The sequence below is a fragment of the Stenella coeruleoalba genome (genome assembly GCF_951394435.1).
Source record: "Stenella coeruleoalba genome assembly, chromosome: 9".
Lineage (NCBI taxonomy): Eukaryota > Metazoa > Chordata > Mammalia > Artiodactyla > Delphinidae > Stenella > Stenella coeruleoalba.
This window is the reverse complement of record NC_137155.1, coordinates 8,386,715-8,406,619: the sequence shown is the minus strand read 5'-3', so window position 1 is coordinate 8,406,619 and position 19,905 is coordinate 8,386,715. Positions and strand designations below refer to the sequence as shown.

At 47.5% G+C, this 19,905-nt stretch overlaps 1 protein-coding gene across 1 annotated transcript; it reads right to left on the bottom strand.

Moving 5' to 3' along the window:
• Nucleotides 1–859: 859 nt before the first annotated feature.
• On the bottom strand, nucleotides 860–8,868 carry IGFBP3 (insulin like growth factor binding protein 3). The gene is made up of 5 exons (XM_079932096.1): nucleotides 8,277–8,868; nucleotides 5,111–5,337; nucleotides 4,526–4,645; nucleotides 3,355–3,491; nucleotides 860–2,309 (listed from the first exon to the last, which is right to left on the bottom strand). Exons 1-4 carry the CDS (start codon nucleotides 8,833–8,835, stop codon nucleotides 3,366–3,368), a joined length of 1,032 nt encoding a protein of 343 aa, XP_079788222.1. The 5' UTR covers nucleotides 8,836–8,868; the 3' UTR covers nucleotides 860–2,309; nucleotides 3,355–3,365.
• Between the last annotated feature and the right edge of the window lie 11,037 nt (nucleotides 8,869–19,905).

Below are 19,905 nucleotides of genomic sequence, written 5' to 3'. Positions count from 1 at the left end.
GTGGGCCACCGCTCTGCCACACGGAAGCAGCACACTTTTCTAAATAAAAAGGAATCCATTCATGTTCACTACGGAAGTTGTTGAAACTGTAACTATTTAGACATAAAATAAGGACGTTATCTACATTCACCGTGTAACCAGGTTACCGTTTTGGTGCCTTTCCGTTCGGTTTTATGTGTGTGTATGTGTATGTGTGTACGCACTATAATTGCATTTTGCTCTTCCTTTATCCCACCATGAGCATCTTTCTGTATTATTACCATCAAACACATTTTAGTGGTGGCATAATATTCCTTTCTATGGATGTATTTCAGTTTAATATCCTCATGCTCTCTGGGCACATCCCTTTTGTGCCTTTAGGATACGTTTCTGGAGAGGAATGGTTGGTTCAAGGACTTTTGAACACCTAAGGAAATGGCCTTGGACAGGTTGCCTTAACACTGAAGCCCCGTTTCATGACACCCACGTAAGCCCCGTTTCAGTACCCACGATTGGTAATTTTCCAGTGCATTTATTTGCTAGCTGAACCCTGGTAAGGGGTTGCCATAGCAACAGCATGGCCTTGGCCCTGGTGAGTGGGGAGCCCAGATCGCTCATTTCTTTGTGCCCTTGGGGGATGGTGGCTGAGGACTCATGGTACTTGGGGCTGGCGATCCTGGTGGGGGGGTTGGTGAACCTGGGAGGACTGCCCAGAACTGGAGGCTTACTGCAGACGTGACGGATGCCAGCAAGGCCACAGCCTGGCTCCTTGGGTTCTCTTGCCAGAGATGGAAGCAGGGAAAGTTCCGACTATAGTCGGAACATCACTGCCCTCTGGGTTATTTCGTAACACAAAACCCGGAACCGGTCACTAACAAGGGGAAGGGGATTTCTTTATGGTAAAAACTTTATTTACTATTTATAAATACATTGCAAGACGAACTTTTCAAAAATACCTTTTTTTTTTCTCAAAAACTTAATTAAAAAAATAAAGGAAAGCTAATAGGTAGGCAGAACATCTTGAGATCCCTTTGTGTTCTCCAGGAGGGCTGTGTGCAGCGTGCATCCCACCAGAGGCTGCAGTGGGGCAGCCGAGGGCCCCTCCCCACTCTCCTGCCAGACCTGGAGGGTGGCCTCCAGGAGAGCGGCTGCGCCCTGTGCACGCGCCCCCTCCCTCCGTCGTGGCCGTGTTTATATTCTCTAGCATTGCTTACAATTCGTCTAGGATTATCTAGTATAGGTGCTATCATATCTGGACGATGACGTATACACTGTGAACAGTCATGAAGAGGGTATTCTCTCTGTGTGTACGTGTGACTTAGAAAGAAAAGAAGGAAGTCCAAGTGCAGCAAAGCAAGGGGGATTCTCTGTGTTCTCCCAGTGTCCTCGACCGTCTCCCCAGCAAGCCATTCGTCTTCCAGGTTAGATAGAATCATTATTTTTTACATTGTGCCAAGGAGGACAAAAGGGGAGAGATGAAAATAAACCTCTTTTGTCTTTAAGGAGCTTATCCTCAAGAATACACTTGCTCTTGAATTGTTGAGTGGGAAAACGCTATTTTCTGCAGTCATTGGAGAACAAGGCTATTATCTGTGATACCCCTGGCTATCACCCTGCCCCCCTGCCCCACGGGGCCTCAGCAAAGGCTGTGTCTTCAGGAAGCTGCCTGACAAAGAAGGGTCAGAAATCCCCACCTTTGTAGGTTCCCAGAGTTCCCTAGAACATTCTTGGTCATTATTATTATTATTTTTTTGTGCAAGATTCCACCTTATTCTCTCCACTAGTTTCCAAGCAGTGCAGGTCCCTTGAAGATACAAAATATCTTCTTGGTCCAGGGACCCCGGCCCTTGCTTCCAAGACGTAGCTTCAGGTGGGTGCGTCGTGATGTGCAGGCATCAGAGGGCAGGGCGTTCCTCTTCTCGATGAGGCCTTGTCTCATCTTACACGTGGGGACGAAGCACGCGTCTACATAAGCAACACTGTCGCTAAGGCATGAAGTGGAGGGTTGGCTGCGTCGGCAAACACGTGGGGAGGGTTCCAGGGTGGTGTGAGCTACGGCCACGCCGTGCTTGAGCTTACAGGTATTTTTATAGGAAGCAACAAGAAGAATCAAACTGCGTTTCACTGACTACTGGAAAGTGGAAAGATGCCAAGTTCACCATTTGGAAGAAAACTAGGCATTTCAAACATCTCTTTCTAAACTTTGGTTTAAAAAAAAAAAAAAATCAATTCACCACAAAAAGAAATTGAAATCGAGGCTGTAGCCAGCTGCTGATCATGTCCTTGGCAGTCTTTTGTGCAAAATAAGGCATATTTGAGCTCCACACGAACTAAAACAGAAAGAAAAAGGAATGTATTGAAATGACTCCCCCCAGATCAAAAGGGCGCGGTGCCCACGCTGGGATCACAGGCATGATAGCCAGGCAATTGGCAGGGTGGAGGCTCATTCCACACTTTTTAACAAAGCAGAGAACGCCACGAGACGCCCACGGTGTTCACTAACATAATCACCCTAAAATTATCATTATTTTTTCCAACTTGCAAGGCAACAGAACTTATCACTAAAAATGACAGTTTCTTCTGTTTACTTAAATTTGTCTTGAGATGATGAAATATATTTATCTTTTTCCCCCCAATAGCTCTCTCATTTATGAAAAAAGATTTTTAAATATGATTTCATTCTTCCACGTGATGGTTTGAAATTTCATTTTCACGTTAGATTTAAATAAACTTTATTAACATGCTATTAATCATAGACTCCCAGAATAGCCATAATGTATTTTACTGGGAAGAAAAAGCCACGTCTTTTAGAAACACGTTCCTTTAACAAGTTCTTTTGGATGAAAACAGTTTACATGTGAAGATAAATGAACCATTAGGCTCACGGGGGAAAAGCTTAACTTTGGAAATCTTACGTTGTGTATGAATGTTTAAGTGTTCTAAGTTCTTTAAAAATGAGGCAATGCTATATTTAAAATGGATAACCAACAAGGACCTACTGTATAGCACGGGGAACTCTGCTCAATATTATGTAACAACCTAACTGGGAAAAGAATTTGAAAAAGAGCAGACACATGTATACGTTTAACTGAATCACTCTGTTGTACACCTGAAACTAACACAACATTGTTAATCAACTATACACTAATGTAAAATAAAAAGTTAAAAAAAAATGAGGCTAAGTATCTCTAAGACAAGCTGGCCACAGACCCTCTTTCCTGCTCTGGTTTGGGCGGGTTGAGGGCTCTGTCTCGCGTGGGTCTGTCCTCCAGGCCAGTGCCGCTTCTGGGTCGCCAGCCCCTGGGATCTGTAGATGCCCCTCCCACCAGGCTGGGTCCTGCGCCCCCTCGGATCCCACCAGTGCCCAGGGCTTACGTGGCCGCAGTCTACTTGCTCTCCATGCTGTAGCAGTGCACGTCCCCTTTCCCCTTCACGTCGAAGCCCGGGAGGGGCTGCCCGTACTTATCCACGCACCAGCAGAAGCCCCGCTTCCTGCCTTTGGAAGGGCGGCACTGTGGGCAAAGCACAAATGATACAGTGAGCCCCGGAGAGGCCCCGCCAAGGGGGTCCTGACGACGGGGGCAGGTGGTCAGCACCCAGGAAGGTTTCCCAGCACGGCCTCTGCTATGCAGCGGAAGCACGACTGATCAAGGCCTTGTGTGCACAGCGTGTGTCTGGGGGCATGCTGGGCAGGTATGAGTGTCCCAAGAAAGCAGGGGTCCTGGTGGTTTTGTGTCCCTCAGGGTCTCGCTGGGGTGGACATTGGCCCCTGTTGGCCCTACAGGTCTATCTGCTGAATGGGGGGAATGATAACGTCCCATCTGCCCTGTGCTTGTCACATTTGGGTCTTTCAGACCACACCCCAAGCTGTGTATATGGTACCTTCTCAGGGTGAGTTTGCTGAATAAGGACTGATAGAAATATATGAAAAGGCAAAGAGACCAGTGGCCACTGAACAGGATGGGGCCCTCTAATCGAGGCCACGCCCACCAACACTCTGAACGTGGCCCTGTGTTCTGTGACTAATTCCGTAGATGCTGAGGTAGGAGTCATCCAATTAGAAAGTCCATTGAGATGCTCCCATAGAGTGGTCTGAAACCTACAGAGGTACACTCAGCATGCCTTAAAATAACAGTGTATCTTATTCTTTACAGCTGGTCACCACCAGGAAGGCACGGGTGTGGAAGGGACCAACGTGGGACCTCAGGGTAAGCCTCCTGCCACAGCAGCTCACGTCAGGCTTCTTGGAAATTCTCTACAATAGTTAATAAAAACATCCCTCCACGGTGCAATGCTCACGGGTCTGGGTCCCTCTACGGCTAGTAAGAGGCTCCAGGGAGGCCTCGCGTTGCCCTGTGGGTCGGGAGGCAGAAGCGGACAGCGGGAAGATACCAGGATTTAGGGATTTAGGGGACGCCCCTCGGAGGTCTTGGATGTGGCAGGGACCGCAAGCAACGGCGGCAGCCAGAGCACTTGGGTGGAGGGCTGGTGTCTCCTCCGCGTAAGCGGACGGTGGGAGAGAAAGGAGCTCGCGGACCGTGCTCACCTGCTTTTTCTTGTAGAAGCCCTTCTTGTCGCAGTTGGGGATGTGGATGCCCCTGGGGCTAAGCATGTTCAGGAACTTGAGATGGTTCAGCGTGTCCTCCATTTCCCGGCGGCAGGGCCCCTGGGGAGAAAACTCAGGTTACCTGGGAACTCCCCGTCTGACAAAACCCTGTAACGCCCAGGGAACCGGCCACGTGCCCCTGAGCGTCTCTGCCCGACTTAGCTGTCATCGTGCCCACGCAGCTGCCAACCAGGGCTCCCTGTCTCTCTTCTGACTCTGCAGAGCGAGGCACAGAACTGGGACAGGGACCCACAGGCCAGGACACTCAGGGGCCACGTGAACAGCTCTTGTGAGAACACCTCTCTGCCCTGCAGTTGCCTGGAGAGCAGTACACTGATTCTCAGGAGATCTCTGCCATAGGGGAGGGTCAATAGCCCGTCTGTAAGGATGGGCTCTTGGCTGCCCGCTCAAGCAGCAGGACCACCAGAATAACTGCCGGGGCTCTTGAGTAAAGAGCAACCCCGTGATCTCCAGATGCCCAGGCCGGGCAGCCCCACCCTCAACAGCAAAAGGAAAAGCGCTCACGTATTCCGTCTCACGCTTGGACTCGGACGAGAAGTTCTGCGTGTCTGTGCTCTGAGACTCATAGTCGACCTTGTAGCGCTGGCTGTCCTTGGCGTGTCCTTTCTTGATGACGTCCATCTTGGTGTGGACGGGGTGGAATTTGGAGTCGGGCACCCTGTGCGTGCTGGTCAGGGCCTGGTTCTCTGTGCTCCCCACGCTGTGGCCTTCCTCTGACTCACTGCCATTTCCTTGAAAGACACAAGGGAGACACAGACTTGAGGGTCATTGACATTTAACGACGGGATCTTACCATTTTGACCAAGTCCGAACCGAATGGAAATGTGATTCAATAATTCCAAGTTTAGAAAAACACCTCGATAAAGTATTACTCCATAATACTAGTGGTGAATGGTACCCCCTTGGTCTCAAGAAGGCATCTCTTAAAAATGAAATCTGACACGTGCTATTACAAAGCGGGTGCTGCTGAAGAAAAATGCTTTCCGTGCTCTCAGCTTTCAAGTACCTCCCATCCTCCACCAGGAGGGGGCAGAGCCGAGCCAGGGAAGGCTCCGAGGCCCACTCAGAAATCCCTCAGGGATGCCCCAGTGCGGGCCTCCCCCGTGTGGACTTGTGGACAAGCACATCCTCTGCCCCACCCGGCGCTGCTGAATCAGAAGCGCTGGGGCGATGGCAGAAACCTGGGAGTCAGCAAGCCCCAGGGATTCTGATTCCAGCCCGTCCTAAGTGCCGCCAGGCAAAGGGCTCAGGCGGGGAAACTGAATTCTCCACAAAGCGCCTTTGCCTCAGGCCCCTGGACTCATGAGGCATGTCGGGTAGTGTTTCACAGGTCTCGCCGTCACATCTCTCACTGTCCGCGCAGGGTCTGGAACACCCACAGGAGCTGCACAGACCCTGCGGATCCTGGGGCACTGTCCTGGGTGAGTCCTTCCTTCCTTGTCTGCATAGGAGCAAATGGGATGAGGACACCACCAAACAAGGCTTAACAATCCTTTGTGCCAAAGAGATTCACTCTGAAAAGGAAGCCGCTTCTGCACATCTCTGATTGTAATCAAACTAACGAAGACACACTTGCTATTGATATTGGAATGTCCACAGCGTCACTGGGATTTGAAGTATACTGGCTAAATTGCAGCTGATATGGAAGGAGAACGCTCTCTGTTCCTTTCCAGGATGAACTTGGGCCGGCTAAGGGAGAAGGGCCAGTGGGGAGCCCCTTCCTCTTGCCTGGTTCTGTGCAGCCAGGTAACTGTCATAGGATGACCTCACTGATGAGCAGAGTCCTGATGCCTCCCCCTCCTAGGTGGGGCTCAGTTCGCTATCTGATCCCACATCTACTACCCCTGGGGTGCCAAGCGCACTGCTCCAGCTGACCTGTTCTCTACCCTCCCGAGAACTGGCCCATCAAGGTGGCAAGCCTGCTCACCTGCCTGGAAGCCTGCCAAGGCCTCTGGCTCTAGGCTCCGAGGAGCAAATGTCTAGCTCTGGCTTGGAGAGTGCTTCTGGAGGGTTGAGAAGGGCTGAAAGGTACTCTGCTTCTGTTGCAGAAGCCCTGCTCTTTCCTGGAGGCATCTCGGGCAGGTGCGCTCACAGGGGTGTTTGGGGGAAGTCCTCGTTCTCTCTGGGTTTCGATCACCCGGGAAAAGAAACAGTTCCATGAGGAGAAGTTGCAAAGTTCCCAAGGGGTCTGGTGTTTGGGGAAGCACAAATTTATCCAGCCCAGCAACCGACAGAGTAAGTTTTTAATTGGTAGAATTTGGTTTCAATTTCCTTTCATCTTAGTTTTATTTGTTTATTTTTTCCACGGAAGTACTGGGGCAAAGGGGATGCTAAGAATATGCAAATGAATATATTTGCATTTCTTTTCCAAGAACTCTGAGTAATTTCTTAAACTTCCTTGGTTTCTTTCTAATGCCTGCTGAGAGAGGAAAAGAAAACCGTTCCATTTAAGCCACAGATAATTTTCTTAAACTTTTGACTGTTATTTAAATGTACCCCCCCCAGGTGGATTTTAGAAGTCACTTAGATCTTTCCGTAATTTTATAATAAACCCCATCAACCTATACTGTGGAGCTACTAAGACAGTAATCTTACTTCCCATTAGAGTCTAGCCAAAAGTTACAACATCTATAAAAACTTCTAAGATCACTTTCTGAATATCCAAAAAAGAACGGTAACAATGAAGTGCACACACAGCAAACGCCCCAACTGCCCTGAGAGACAAATACATCCAGCAATTCTAACCAGTCTACCGGAGCCAGTATATGTTTCAGGCAGTTGTAATTTTACCTTTCCACGAGTCCTGAAAGGAAATAGCCTCACCTGGGAGTGGAAATCTGCAGGTAAGGAAATTATAAGGGGATTTCCATCCTTCTAGCCCCAGATGGGGGCTAGCCCACGGTGGCCTGTCCAGCTGGTGGCTGGAGGTGAGGGCTTTATCTCCTAGCCTTCAGCGACGCGGTAAGTGCATTCACATACCTGAGTGAGGCTGGCTAAGCGTGCTTGAAATTTAGAGGAACACCTGCCAACTCCAGAGTCATTTCTTTCTGAACGTCAGGTTGTCCAACCCGGTTCCCACCTCGCTGCTTCTGGGACACCCCCGGGCCTGAAACTGCTTTGCAAACCGTAAGTCTGTGTAATTCAGTCTTTTTAAAGCCAGCTACCATTTCCCTCAACGTGCCTGCCCACTTTCCCCGTCCAAATCCGCCCTGGCCCATTCCCTGCGCCCCCGGCCCCGCAAGCATCCTCGGCATGGACACGCTCGCTCTTCGTTCGTGGGAAACAGAAGTCGCGGTACGGAATTGGGCCGCACAGTACACGCCCACGTTTCGGCGCGGCGCCTGCATGAATGGCTTGAGAATCTCCTCCGTCCAGGATCTCTCCATTGACCGTTAACCTCTGCATCCGCTCCCTCCCTGCCCAGGAAATCTATAACCCATTTTCGCCGAAAGCGCTTTACAATTTACAAGAACTCTGCACTCAAAGAACGGAGCGAGTAGAGGGCCGGTTGCGGAGGGTCCCTCAGGCGAGCGCCCTCGCCTCGCGGGGCTTCAGCTTCCCCACTTACAACCCTTGGGGTGGGAACAGCAGCGAAGTCTCCACAGAGGTACCACCTTTGGCCTTGGCCGAGGGGCGCGCTTCGGCGGCGCACCTGGCGTGGGTAGCTCACCTGGCGCGGGCGTTGCGGGCAGCAGGTAGGCGCGCAGGCGGCCGGCGGCGCTGGCGTTGGCGCAGATCCCGCGGCCGTCCAGCAGCGCTTGTAGCGGGCGTGGCTCGCCGGGCGGCGGCTGGCAGCGGAGGCCGGAGCCGCAGCGCTCGGTGTAGACGCCGCAAGGCTGACCCTCGCGCAGCGCGCACGTCAGGCAGCAGCCACAGCCCGGCTCGCGCACAAGCTCGGCGCACGGGGGCGCAGGGGGAGGTGGCGCGCACTGGGCCAGGGCACGCGCGTCGCACGGCTCGCAGCGCACCACTGGGCCGGTGCCCGCAGCGCCCGCGCCGGCCCGTGCCGCTGGCGGCCCGTGGAGAAATGCCAGCGCGGTCAGAGCCGCAGTCCAGAGCGCGGAGCGCGCCCTCAGCATGGCAGGGAGCGGGGATCCTCCTCTCCGCCGCGGAGATCCGATGCTGGGCTGGCCGCGGGACGCGGGGACGGGGCGACAGCGAGCGGCGCGAGGATGTGGGAGCGTGGCAGGAAGGGTCCAATCCTCAGTGCGGAGCCGCCGCGCTAGCATCTGGGCAGCCTGGGTGCGCCAGCCACTATATAGAAGCCGGGTGGCCGAGGACACGCCCCGGAACGGCGCGCCGTCTGCGGGGAGGGGGGCGGGGGCGGGCCGGCGCGGACCCGGATCCCCGGGCCCGCGCCTCGCCCTGTGCGGCCTGGCCGAGTGCGGGGGCGCGTAGCGCGCGGCCGTCCGCGCACCTGCTTCGCTCGCTCATGCCCGGCGCCCCCCCCCACCCCCCCGGAACCCCTCGGTCCCCGGGAACTCGGCAGCACCACCACCCCGCCGTCCCAGGTGCCTCCGGCCACCCAAGCGCTTCGGCCACCCCGGCATCTCCGGCGCCCCAGGCCACCCCAGCGCCCCCCACCTTGGCCACCCCGTTGCAGCCGCCCTTCTCCCTCTGTGCCCCAGGTTGAGGTCGCTCCGTGGCGAGATGGTGTCAGGGAAACTGGTGAGCACAGCTCTTCACCGTGTGTACTTGGCAAAGCTTTGCAACATTTAATACCTTGGGTCGGGGGATGAATTTGTGAATGAGGATACCCGATTCGCATCGGGGTCTCGGGGAGCCAAGGACTCGGGGTTTTATCATTAGCACCTACCTTCCCCCCACAAATGCGCGTCTGCAGGTGCGCACGTGGTTTTCGTCCTTTCCACGTAACTTCTCAAAGAGGTGAGGGCTCACACTTGCCGTCTGTACGCAAGTACTTGGTTAGCAAAGTGGGCCGGCGGCGAATGGGTCCTTAGCAAGACTTGTCAGAGATTTGACATGACGCCTGTTCTTGTTTTAGGCATTGTTTTCAAATAGAGCTTACATTCACAACAAAAGAATATAAAAACCAATAAAGCCAGCACTGCTGAAGCGTGATTAATAACCTAAGTCCTTAAAATTGGTGATTTCCACTATCATTTTTTCAGGTCACTTTGTATTCCTGTACTAAGTTTCCTGCGGTGCGATGAAGTGGAGACTTTGGAATTCTCGCTCATCTGTGCAATGTAAACACTTTGCACTAGGGAGGGGGGAAGTCCGAGAGCACAATTGCGCCGGGAGGTCTCGGTGAATCTGGTGGGCCGGCTCCGTGCGGATCTTTTCAACTGTGTCTGCGCGCCCCTTCCCTAGGTGACCAACAGAGGACGCCAGTGGTCCAGGATTGAATTTGGAATTACACTTGCAAGGCTCTTACAAAGGGCGTGTGGATCAGCAGTGGGAAGTGGCGAGACCACCGCGTGAGCGGACTTTCCTGGACGCTGTAGAAAACGGATACTTGTCCTAGGAGGAGGATCGGTGTCTAGGAGGACCCTTTTGCAGTTTGCAGTAGAAACAGCAAATGAGGACCTCCTTGCATTCCCTCCTCCACCCCGGGCAGAGCTCTACGCAGCCGTGGGTGAAGTTAACATGGTCCCTACTCTGTGTGTGTATGTGTGTGTATATATATATATGTATATATCACCATACATCGCCTCCTTTTAGTAAATTGGGAAGGCCAATTTACTCATAGCAAATAAATAATAAAATAATAGTACTAACTGAGGCTTTACAAAGGAGAACAGATAAAAGGCAGAGAGGGTCTTGTCTCCCCCGGCCCGCAAAGGCACAGCCCCTCATGTCCCCGTCGCGCCCCACCTCCTTCCCCAGCACTCAGGCTAGATTGCCCTGTTTACTGTGAACTGTGCCATAACCATCGCTGTCTATTCCCTTTCTCCTGTACCACTCCTTGTACCTGTATGTTATCTGCTTTGACAGCCAAGAACAGGGTCTCCAATTTCATTGGAAAATTGAAACAAAACATGTGTTCCTCCTTAATAGCTAACCATGGAGAACTTGACTCTGATATTCCGGCCGGTTTCTGTATCAGAAGATTCTTGGGGTGGCAGGTCCGCCTCTGTTTAGCACAGTGTTATACCCGGGGCTGAGCTGGTCTTTGGTCAGTGTGACATTTTTTATCAGCATTGTCTATTTTATTTTATTTTTGGCTGCCTTGGGTCTTTGTTGCTGCACACGGGCTTTTCTCTGGTTGCGGCGAGTAGCGGGGGCTACTCTTCGTTGCGGTGCGCAGGCTTCTCATTGTGGTGGCTTCTCTTTTTGGGAGCACGGGCTCTAGGTGGGCGGGCTTCAGTAGTTGTGGCACACGGACCCAGCAGTTGTGGCTCACGGGCTCTAGAGTGCAGGCTCAGTAGTCGTGGCGGACGGGCTTAGTTGCTCCGCGGCATGTGGGATCTTCCCGGACCAGGGCTCGAACCCGTGTCTCCTCCATTGGCAGGCGGAGATTCTTAACCACTGCGCCACCGGGGAAGCCCCGGGGAAGCCCTTACCAGCATCATCATCTAAGTAGCGGACAAGGGAAGCCCAGGGAGAATGTCTAAAGTCACAGACCTCGCCGTGCAGTTGGAGAAAAGGTGAGTGTTCTGCGCGGAGTCCCTAGGGGGCGCCTAAGCGTCGGGATGTCCCTGAACAAGCCAGAGACCAAGAAAACTAAAGGTTACACTGTAACTTGCAATAACATTCCACAACAGCGTTTCATAGACTCTCATGACCTTTCTCGTGAAATCTTGCAAGGTAAATCTGGGGCAGTGATGTGGGGAGAATTGTGTTTCAATTTTTAATCATTTTTATTTCACAAAACTGCAGGGAACCACAATCCCCTCCTCCCCTCACCATGGAATGTAGTTGTTGCAGGGAAGACTTGGGGACTTGGACGGGATAAAACTTAATTTTGTGGCATTCTAGTTAATTTTGTCAAACTACCAATTCATCTGGCGTTTGTGGTTATTAACATAAAGTGGTCGGTAGGAAAGATGGCTTTTCCCCTGGTGAAGGTACTTGGCATAAATTGCTGAATAATTGTGAAGTAGCGGACAACCGTTGGCATAACAGACAGGAGACAGGATGGGATATATCCCTTTTCACTAACAAAATTCAGTTGGCCTGATTATGAGGGGTGATTGCTGGGCCAGCCTGCCTATCTTCACCTCATGACAGAAGCCACTCATTTCTTAGAGCAGCTCACAGGCACCTTGTCTCCATATGACGTCCACCTCCCTTGCTTCTCTTCTGCCCTAGCTGGACACACCACCCTATGGTCTCTCTCCCTGCCCCTAGCAGCAAGCCCTCTCTTCTATGTCCCAGAGGTGTGGCTGTCAGGTTTACCTACCACAGTAGACTCTGAAACAGAAATGTCCTAACTCCTAGAGGGGAGTGACGTTATGGACCTAGTTTCAGGGATCGGTGCCACTCTGCCTAAAGCTTTGCCATTTCCCGCTACAGGAGGTGTGGGTGGGGAAAGGGAACCTAATTTCCCCTCCATCAGATGGCCTGCTAGGTAAGTCTCCTGAGTTTGGGGATGCATTAGGACATTACTGCTGAGAAGAACACTAGAAATGACCCTAACCTACAAATGACACCGTTAAGAGTTTATCTGTCCGCAAACGGAGCACTTCCATGTGCTGGCCACAGGGTCCCACAGGCTGTCTGGAGAGACTGATGGGGGCCAGACAGTGGTGTGCAGTGTGACCATGAGAAACACAGAAGAGTTGACCAAGTGTGTTTGTGACCCAGGGGAGGGGGCACAGACTCTCCTATGTGGTCGAAAGGAGCTTCAGAGAGGTGAGTTGAGTCTTAAGGAGGGATATGAGCTTGCAAGGACCGCAGCTCTGTGTGCCTGGAGGGATGAGGGAGGCCTTGGAATGGACAGCATGGGTGTTGGCACGTGTCTTTCAGAGGAGGTGGAATTCTGAGAGGGAAGCTTGATAAAGTGGATTGGGAAAGTGGCACCAGTGGCATTAGAGCCGGGGACTTCAGAGTTAGTGCCATCCTGCTTGGTCTGACAATTTGGAGATGGATGAAGGGCTTCCAGAGAAAGGGCTTGGGCACGTTGTAAGCAGAAGACAAGCCTTCTGGGCTCCCACCCGGTGAAAGGCAGGTTTCTGTTCAGCACAATGATTCCCTGTCCACAGCCTTTTCTCTCACAATAGCATTGCTGTCCCTATGGGCCCTGGCACCCATGCCTGTGTAGTCATTTACAGGGCGAGGGCTGTTCCTCTGTTCTGGTCGTTCACAGGGGGGCAATTCCTGAGTCTGTCTCAGATCCAGCTTTTGTTCAAGGCTGGAACTTCGGGAACTAAGAGGGAGATTGGGACCTTGATCACAGGAGACCTGAGTGTTTGCCCACCCTTGCTAGCTTCTGACCGGAGCAGGTTCTGAACCTTGACTCCAAGACCAGGAAAGAGCACTGCTGTGTATCTCATGGCATCCATGGAAGGATTAGCTCTTGGACACAGTAATACCAGTACATGGGAAGTCAAAATTTATTCCTGTATTTACAGAGCCACCTGAACAAACCTTAAATTAGAGGATTTACTCTCAAATGGATTCCAAACCAAAGCCCCCAACCCCCCCTTCAGATTCCTGACTCGTTAGTTCAAATGTTAACATGTTTCCAGTTGCTGCTCTCTTTGGGGATGGTATGCAGTGGTCAAACTGGCCATGGGCATACTAGGGTCTTTCCCTGGCCAACAGGGAGCAAGGAAGATTTGGGGGGCATTTTCCATTCAACTGGTTTGCCTCTGGCACTGACACCAATCCTGTCACCTCCCAACCAGTGATCTCCTTTCTGTTACTCTAGTTTGCATTTTCTAGAATTTTATATGAATGGAATCATACAATATGGACTCTTTTTCATCTGGTTTCTGTTACTCAGCATAATTATTTTGAGATTTATCCCTGTTGAGGCAGGGAAGAATAAATAGTTCACTTCTTTTGTTGTTGAGTTGAATCCCATTGTATACATACGACCCTGTTTTTTTAAATCTATTAACTTGTTGATGTATATTTGAGTTGTTTTCATTTTTTGGCCATTAAACATAAAACTTCTGTGAACATTCATGTACAAATATTTGTATGGGTGCAAGTTTTCAGTTCTCCTGGATAAATACTAGTAGTGGAATATCTGGATTATATGATATATAATCATATATATATAATACATATAAAATATCATATATGCCCAGACATTTATATATATTCATATATAGAATATGTATACATATATATGTGTGTGTATATATATATATAGATAGATAGATATACTTGATGTTTTATGAAATTGACAAATTGTCAAACTGTTTTCCAGAACGTTTGTATCATTTTACATTCCCACCAGCAGTATATGAGAGTTCCAGTTGCCAACACTTGGGATGGGCAGTCTTTTTAATTTTAGCCATTCTGTTATTTAAGTAGTGGTATCTCATTTTGGTTTTAATTTGCATTGCCTTAATGACTACAGAAGCTGAGCATTTGTCTTGTGCTAATCTGTCATCTGTGTATCTTCTCTCTTCTGAAGTGTCTGTTCAAATTTTTGCCCACTTAAAAAATTGGGCTGTTTGTTTTCTTATTGAGTTTTGAGGTTTCTTTATGCATTTTGGATACAAGTCCTTCTTTACTGGATATGATATTTGCTGGATATATTATCTCCCAATCTATGGCTGGTCATTTAAATTTTTAACAAGATATTATGAAGAGTGAAAATTTAAATTTTGATGAAGTTCAGTTTATCCTTTTTTCTTTTATAAATTATGCTTTTAGTGTTATGTTTAAGAAATCTTTGCCCAACCCAAAGTCTCACACCAAGGGTTTATCTTGTTTTCTTCTAAAAGTTTTATAATTTTACCTCTTACATTTAGGCCTATGGTCCATTTTGAGTTAATTTTCAAATTTGGTGTGAGGTATGGATTGAAGTTATATGGATATCCTATTTCCAGCATCATTTTCTGAAGACTGTCCTCCACTGAACTGCTTTTATGCCTTTGTTGAAAATCAGTTGTCTATATATGTGTGGGTATATTTTTGGATTCTCTATGCTCTTCCACTGATCTGTTTATTATGCCATCTCTATTTATTTATCTTTCTGCCAGTATCACACTGTTCTCATTACTGTGGTTCTATAATAATCTTAAAATCAGATAGTGCTAGTTCTTCAAATTTATTCTTTTTTTTAAAAAAAAATTGTTTTGGCTCTTTTAAGTCTTAGAATTTTCACATGAATTTTAGAACCAAATTTTCAATATAGATAGATGTATCTATATATATCTAGATATCTGTATCTATATCTAGATATATCTACCAGCATTTTGGCTAGGATTTCTCTGATTCTAGAGATCAATTTGGGAAGAATTGACCTCAATAATACTGGGTCTTCAGACTCATGAACACAGTATATATATCCATTTATTTTTCAGCGTATAAGTCATGCATGTGTTTTGTCATACATATTTCTAAGTATTTCTGGATGCAATTGTAAATGGTATATATATATATATATATATATATATTTTTTTTTTTTTTTTTTTTTTTCTTTTTCTTTTTCTGGTACGCAGGCTTCTCACTGTTGTGGCCTCTCCTATTGCAGAGCACAGGCTCCGGACGCGCAGGCTCAGTGGCCATGTCTCACGGGCCCAGCTGCTCCACGGCATGTGGGATCTTCCCGGACCGGTGCACGAACCCGTGTCCCCTGCATCGGCAGGCAGACTCTCAACCACTGCGCCACCAGGGAAGCCCATAAATGGTATATTTTTAAGATTTAAATTTCTAAGTTTTTATCACTAGTATACAATTGATTTGGGTATATTGATTTTGTATCCTGCAAATGTGCAAAACTCATTTATTAGTTCTAGTAGTTCTTCTTTTTTTTTCAGTTCTAGTAGTTCTATTATGTCATCTGTGAATAAAGAAGTTTTACGTTGTTTTCCAATCTGGTTGCCTTTTATTTCTTTCTCTTGCCTTGTAACACTGACTGGAACTTCTAGTATGATGCTTGGAATGGTAAAAGAGGACATCCTTGTTATGTTTCTGATCTTGGGGGAAAAGCATTCGGACTTTTATAATCAAGTATGATATAAGCTGTCGGTTTTGCATGGGTGACAATGATCAGGATGACAAAGTTCCTCTCTTTTCCTATTTTGCATAGAGAGCATTTTATTAGGAATGGATGTTGACTTTCGTTCAATGCCTTTACTGCATCTATGGAAATGATCATATAGCTTTTCTTTCTTAGCTTATTAATGTGGTGAGTTACATAGAATTATTTTCAAATGTTAAACCAGCCTTGCATTCTTGGGATAGCACACACCACCCCAATCTCTTCCCTTAGCCCCTTGGTCTTATTCTTTTATATATTGCTGAACTTGGTTTGCTAAAATATTTTTTCAGAATTTTTGAATCTGTTCATGGGAGATATTAATCTGTAGTTCTTTTTCCTTGTAATATCTTATTTCTGGGGGAGTTTGTATAGAGTCTTTGATATTACTTCTTCTTTATATAGTTGGTAGAATTGATCAGTGAAACCATCTGGTCCTGAAGTTCTCTTTATAGGAAGGTTTTGATTTGTTTTGTTTTGATTTTCTCTCTGCAGGCCCCGAGTGTGGAGCATCAAACAACAGAGGATTATTCTCAGGTCCTCAAACCTAGTGGAATTTGCCCTGCTGGGTTTTGGACTTGGGACCCATGACCCTTTTATTCCTTCCAATTTCTCCCTTTTGAAATGGGAATGCCTATCCTATGCCTGCCCCACCACTGCATTTTGGAAGCAGATAACATGTTTTCTAGTTTAAAAGGTCTACACATGGAGAGGAATTTTGCCCCAGGATGGGTCATACCCTCAGTATCACCCATCTGGGCCCTTTAGGCAAGTAGATTATGGGATGTGGAACTTTTTGAGTTGATCATATTTAGATGACATTTTGGGATAATTCTGGAATGGAAGATTTTAAGATGAGGTGAATGTATTTTGTATGCAGGACAGATGTCAATTTTTGGAGGGCAGAGGGCAAAATATACTGAATTAAATAGTGTTACCTTGAAATTCATGTACACATGGAATATGAACTTATTTTTAAACATCTTTGCAGATGTAATTAGTTAAGATGAGCTCATATAGGATGAGAGTAGGTCCTAAATCCAGTGTTAGGTGTCCATGTAAGAGGATCTCGACACAGGCACAGACAGAGGGGAGAACGCCTTGTGAAGAGAGGCAGAAATTGGGGAGATCTAGCTATAAGCCAAGGAACGCCTAAGATTGCCTGCACCACCATACGCTAGGGGAGGTGAGGAATGATTCCACCTAATGTCTTAGAGGAAGCCTGGCCCTGCTGGCACCTTCCTTTCAGACTTCTGGCCTCCAGAACACGGAGGTAATAAACTTCTGTCATTTTAAGCCACCCCATTTGTGGTAATTTGTTAGGCAGCCTAAAGAAAGGAATATATTTTGTACTTGAAACAATGAGATTGGATGAAATTACCAAAGCAGTGAGTGAGGTCATGAGAAACTAAAAAGGAAAAAAAAAAGCCTGAGTTATCAGCGAGGAAAGGAGAAAAACCAACACAGGTGGGAGGAGAAAGGGGGAAATAGAGATCACAAGCATGGGAAGGGGAATGGCTTGGGAAAATGGTAGCATTAAGGACCCACTGGAATGTCATGAATTTAAAATAAGACTAATTAGCATGACCGTGTCCTGTTCTCCAGCTCTATTCAGCAACAGGTGCAAAGAGCTGTCAGACAGTTGGACTTAACAGGGAGTGGTTTCCCCAAGAGGGTGAGCTGAGGGGAGATGGACCAGGAATTGAGACAGGCGGGCTATGAGTGGCCACAGACTTTAAGTTCAAAAATCAGTTCTCCTTTCAGTTTGATCAGCTTTTGCTTCGTGTATTTTGAGGCTCTGAGTCCGGCATATATATTTTGGAATCCTGTGAATTGACGCTTTATCGTCACGCAATGTTCCTCCTCACCTTGTTAACATTCTTTCCTCTGAAGTCTGCTTATTTGATGCTAGACACTCCAGTTTCTTTTGATTATTGTCTGCATGCTATACCTTTTTCTATTCTTTTATTTTTTTAATTGGCCCACTTAAGAATTAGACAGTTCTTCTTTTAGAAGAAGTTGAGAATTAGACAATGAAGTCGTTCTTTTTTAAAAAGCGTGGGTACATCTGTTTTTTAAGGACTAATCCCAGATACTTAATTCATTCAAGTAGTTTTCTATCCTCAGCAATCAAACTTTTAAAATAGTTACAGTGTTCAGCGAAAGAGTTGTCAATGCTGTACGAAGGGTAAACTATCACTAGTATTTGTGTCCATTTTATAAGATGCAATTTGTGAAGAGTTTTATAAAAGTTCACCTATGTATATACAGGTAATTTGCCTCAAAGAATGTCTTAGAAACACAGTATAAACATTTATACTATAGACAGAGTTCACTGTCTCCACTGGGGCTGTCCACAGAATCAACAGGTTTTCTTGAAAGCAGGTACAAAGTGACGTCAGCACAAGATCTGCTGGGATGACTGCCCCATAAAAAGGAACAAGCGTGGTTATCTGTGGCTTTTAACCTTGAGCCGCAGTTAGGCTGCGGATCCCCACCCTGGCGATCTAGAGTCAGCAGGTGGAGATGGCAACTTCTCCAAACATTGTATAGACACTGGTTTCCGGGCTCTGATGGAGACTTCGGAGGCCATCAGAAGTCCATGGGCTCAGATCCGGGGCAGGATGAACCTTGACATCCCACTTTCCCCCATCAGTGACCGGCCACAGGTCTCAAAGTCTGTGTGCAAACATCTGGACGACCACCCGGCTACTTGACAAACCTCCCGTGGTTGTCTTCCTGACCTGTTTATGGCTTCCTCCTTGTGAAGGAAAATCCTTAGAGAACATTTCTGTTCTCTTTTATGCAATGTGTTACATTCTCTGGCTTTTAATTTCTTTTCTTTATCTTTTGTTTTCCACAGTTTGATTATGAAGTGTTCGCCTATGATTTCACTGGAGTTTATCCTCTTTAAGTTTTCTCACTTTTTGAATCTGTAAATTTGCATTATTCATCAATTTGGGGAAGTTTTCAGCTATTCTTTTTCAAATTCTGTTTTCTCTGCTGATCTTTTCTTATCATCTTCCATGTTACTTTGAGATTGTTGTGTACCTCTCTGGTGCTCTGGTCATAACACATTTGTTTTGGATCTTTTTTTCTCTCTGTTGTTTAGACTGGATAATTTCTATTAATCTATTTTAAAGTTCATTAACTCTTTTCTTCATGATCTCCATTTTGTTACTGAGCTGATCCAGTGAATTTTTATTTCACATATTACATTTTTTTCTTCTAAAATTTTCATTGAGTTATTTTTTACACTTCCTTTTTCTGTTGAGCACTTTTCTTTCACTTGGAGGTTGTTTTCTTTGGCCTCATGGAGCATGGTTTTAGTGGCTACTTTACGTTTTTGATCATTTCTACGTCTGGGTTGTCTGGAGGTTGGCCTTTGTCGACTGTCTTTTCTCTGGAGAATTATTCATACTCTCCCAGCTTTTCTGCTGTGTGTTCCATGCAAGAAATGTATGTCCTTTAGACCCTAGGTGCAGGGTCCCCTTATAATCTTATGGGGAATGTTGATGCTGTTGTTTGTTTGTTTATTTATTTTTTAGCAGCATATCACCTTGGTTAGGTCCAACCACAAGTTCTGTTTCACTCTCTGTGGCCAGTGGTTCTAACCTCAGTTCTGCTTTAAAGATTTGTGATGCTGCTTTGGGTCTGCCTCAGGCCTGAATTATACAGGGGTTATTCTGTGATGTGGGCTCTGGTCTAAATCTCAGTTCAGTTCTCAGAGCATTTGGGGTGCTGCTTTGGGTACCTCCCATTCACGTGCCCCTTGGGGATGGAGGACCCACTTCCAGGATGGCTTAGTGACATGGCTGTTGGCAAGAGGGTTCAGTTCCTCGCCACGTGGGTCATCAAGCTGCTCGTTCATAACATGCAGTTGGCTTCCCCAGATCATGTCATCTGAGGCAGAAGGCAGCCGGGACAGGAGCCACAATCCCCTTTAATGACCTGCTCCTCAAGTCACAAACTGTCACTTCTTTATTCATTAGAAGCAAGTCACCAAGACCAGCCCATACTCAGGGGAGGGGAATCAGGCTCCGTCTCCTAAAGAGGGAATACCAATCAATTAATTATTGAGGGAAGAATATGAACTTTCCAATTACATCTGTGGACTTATCTGTTTCATCTTTTATTTCTGTAAGTTTTTGCATCATGTATTTTCAAGCTTTGT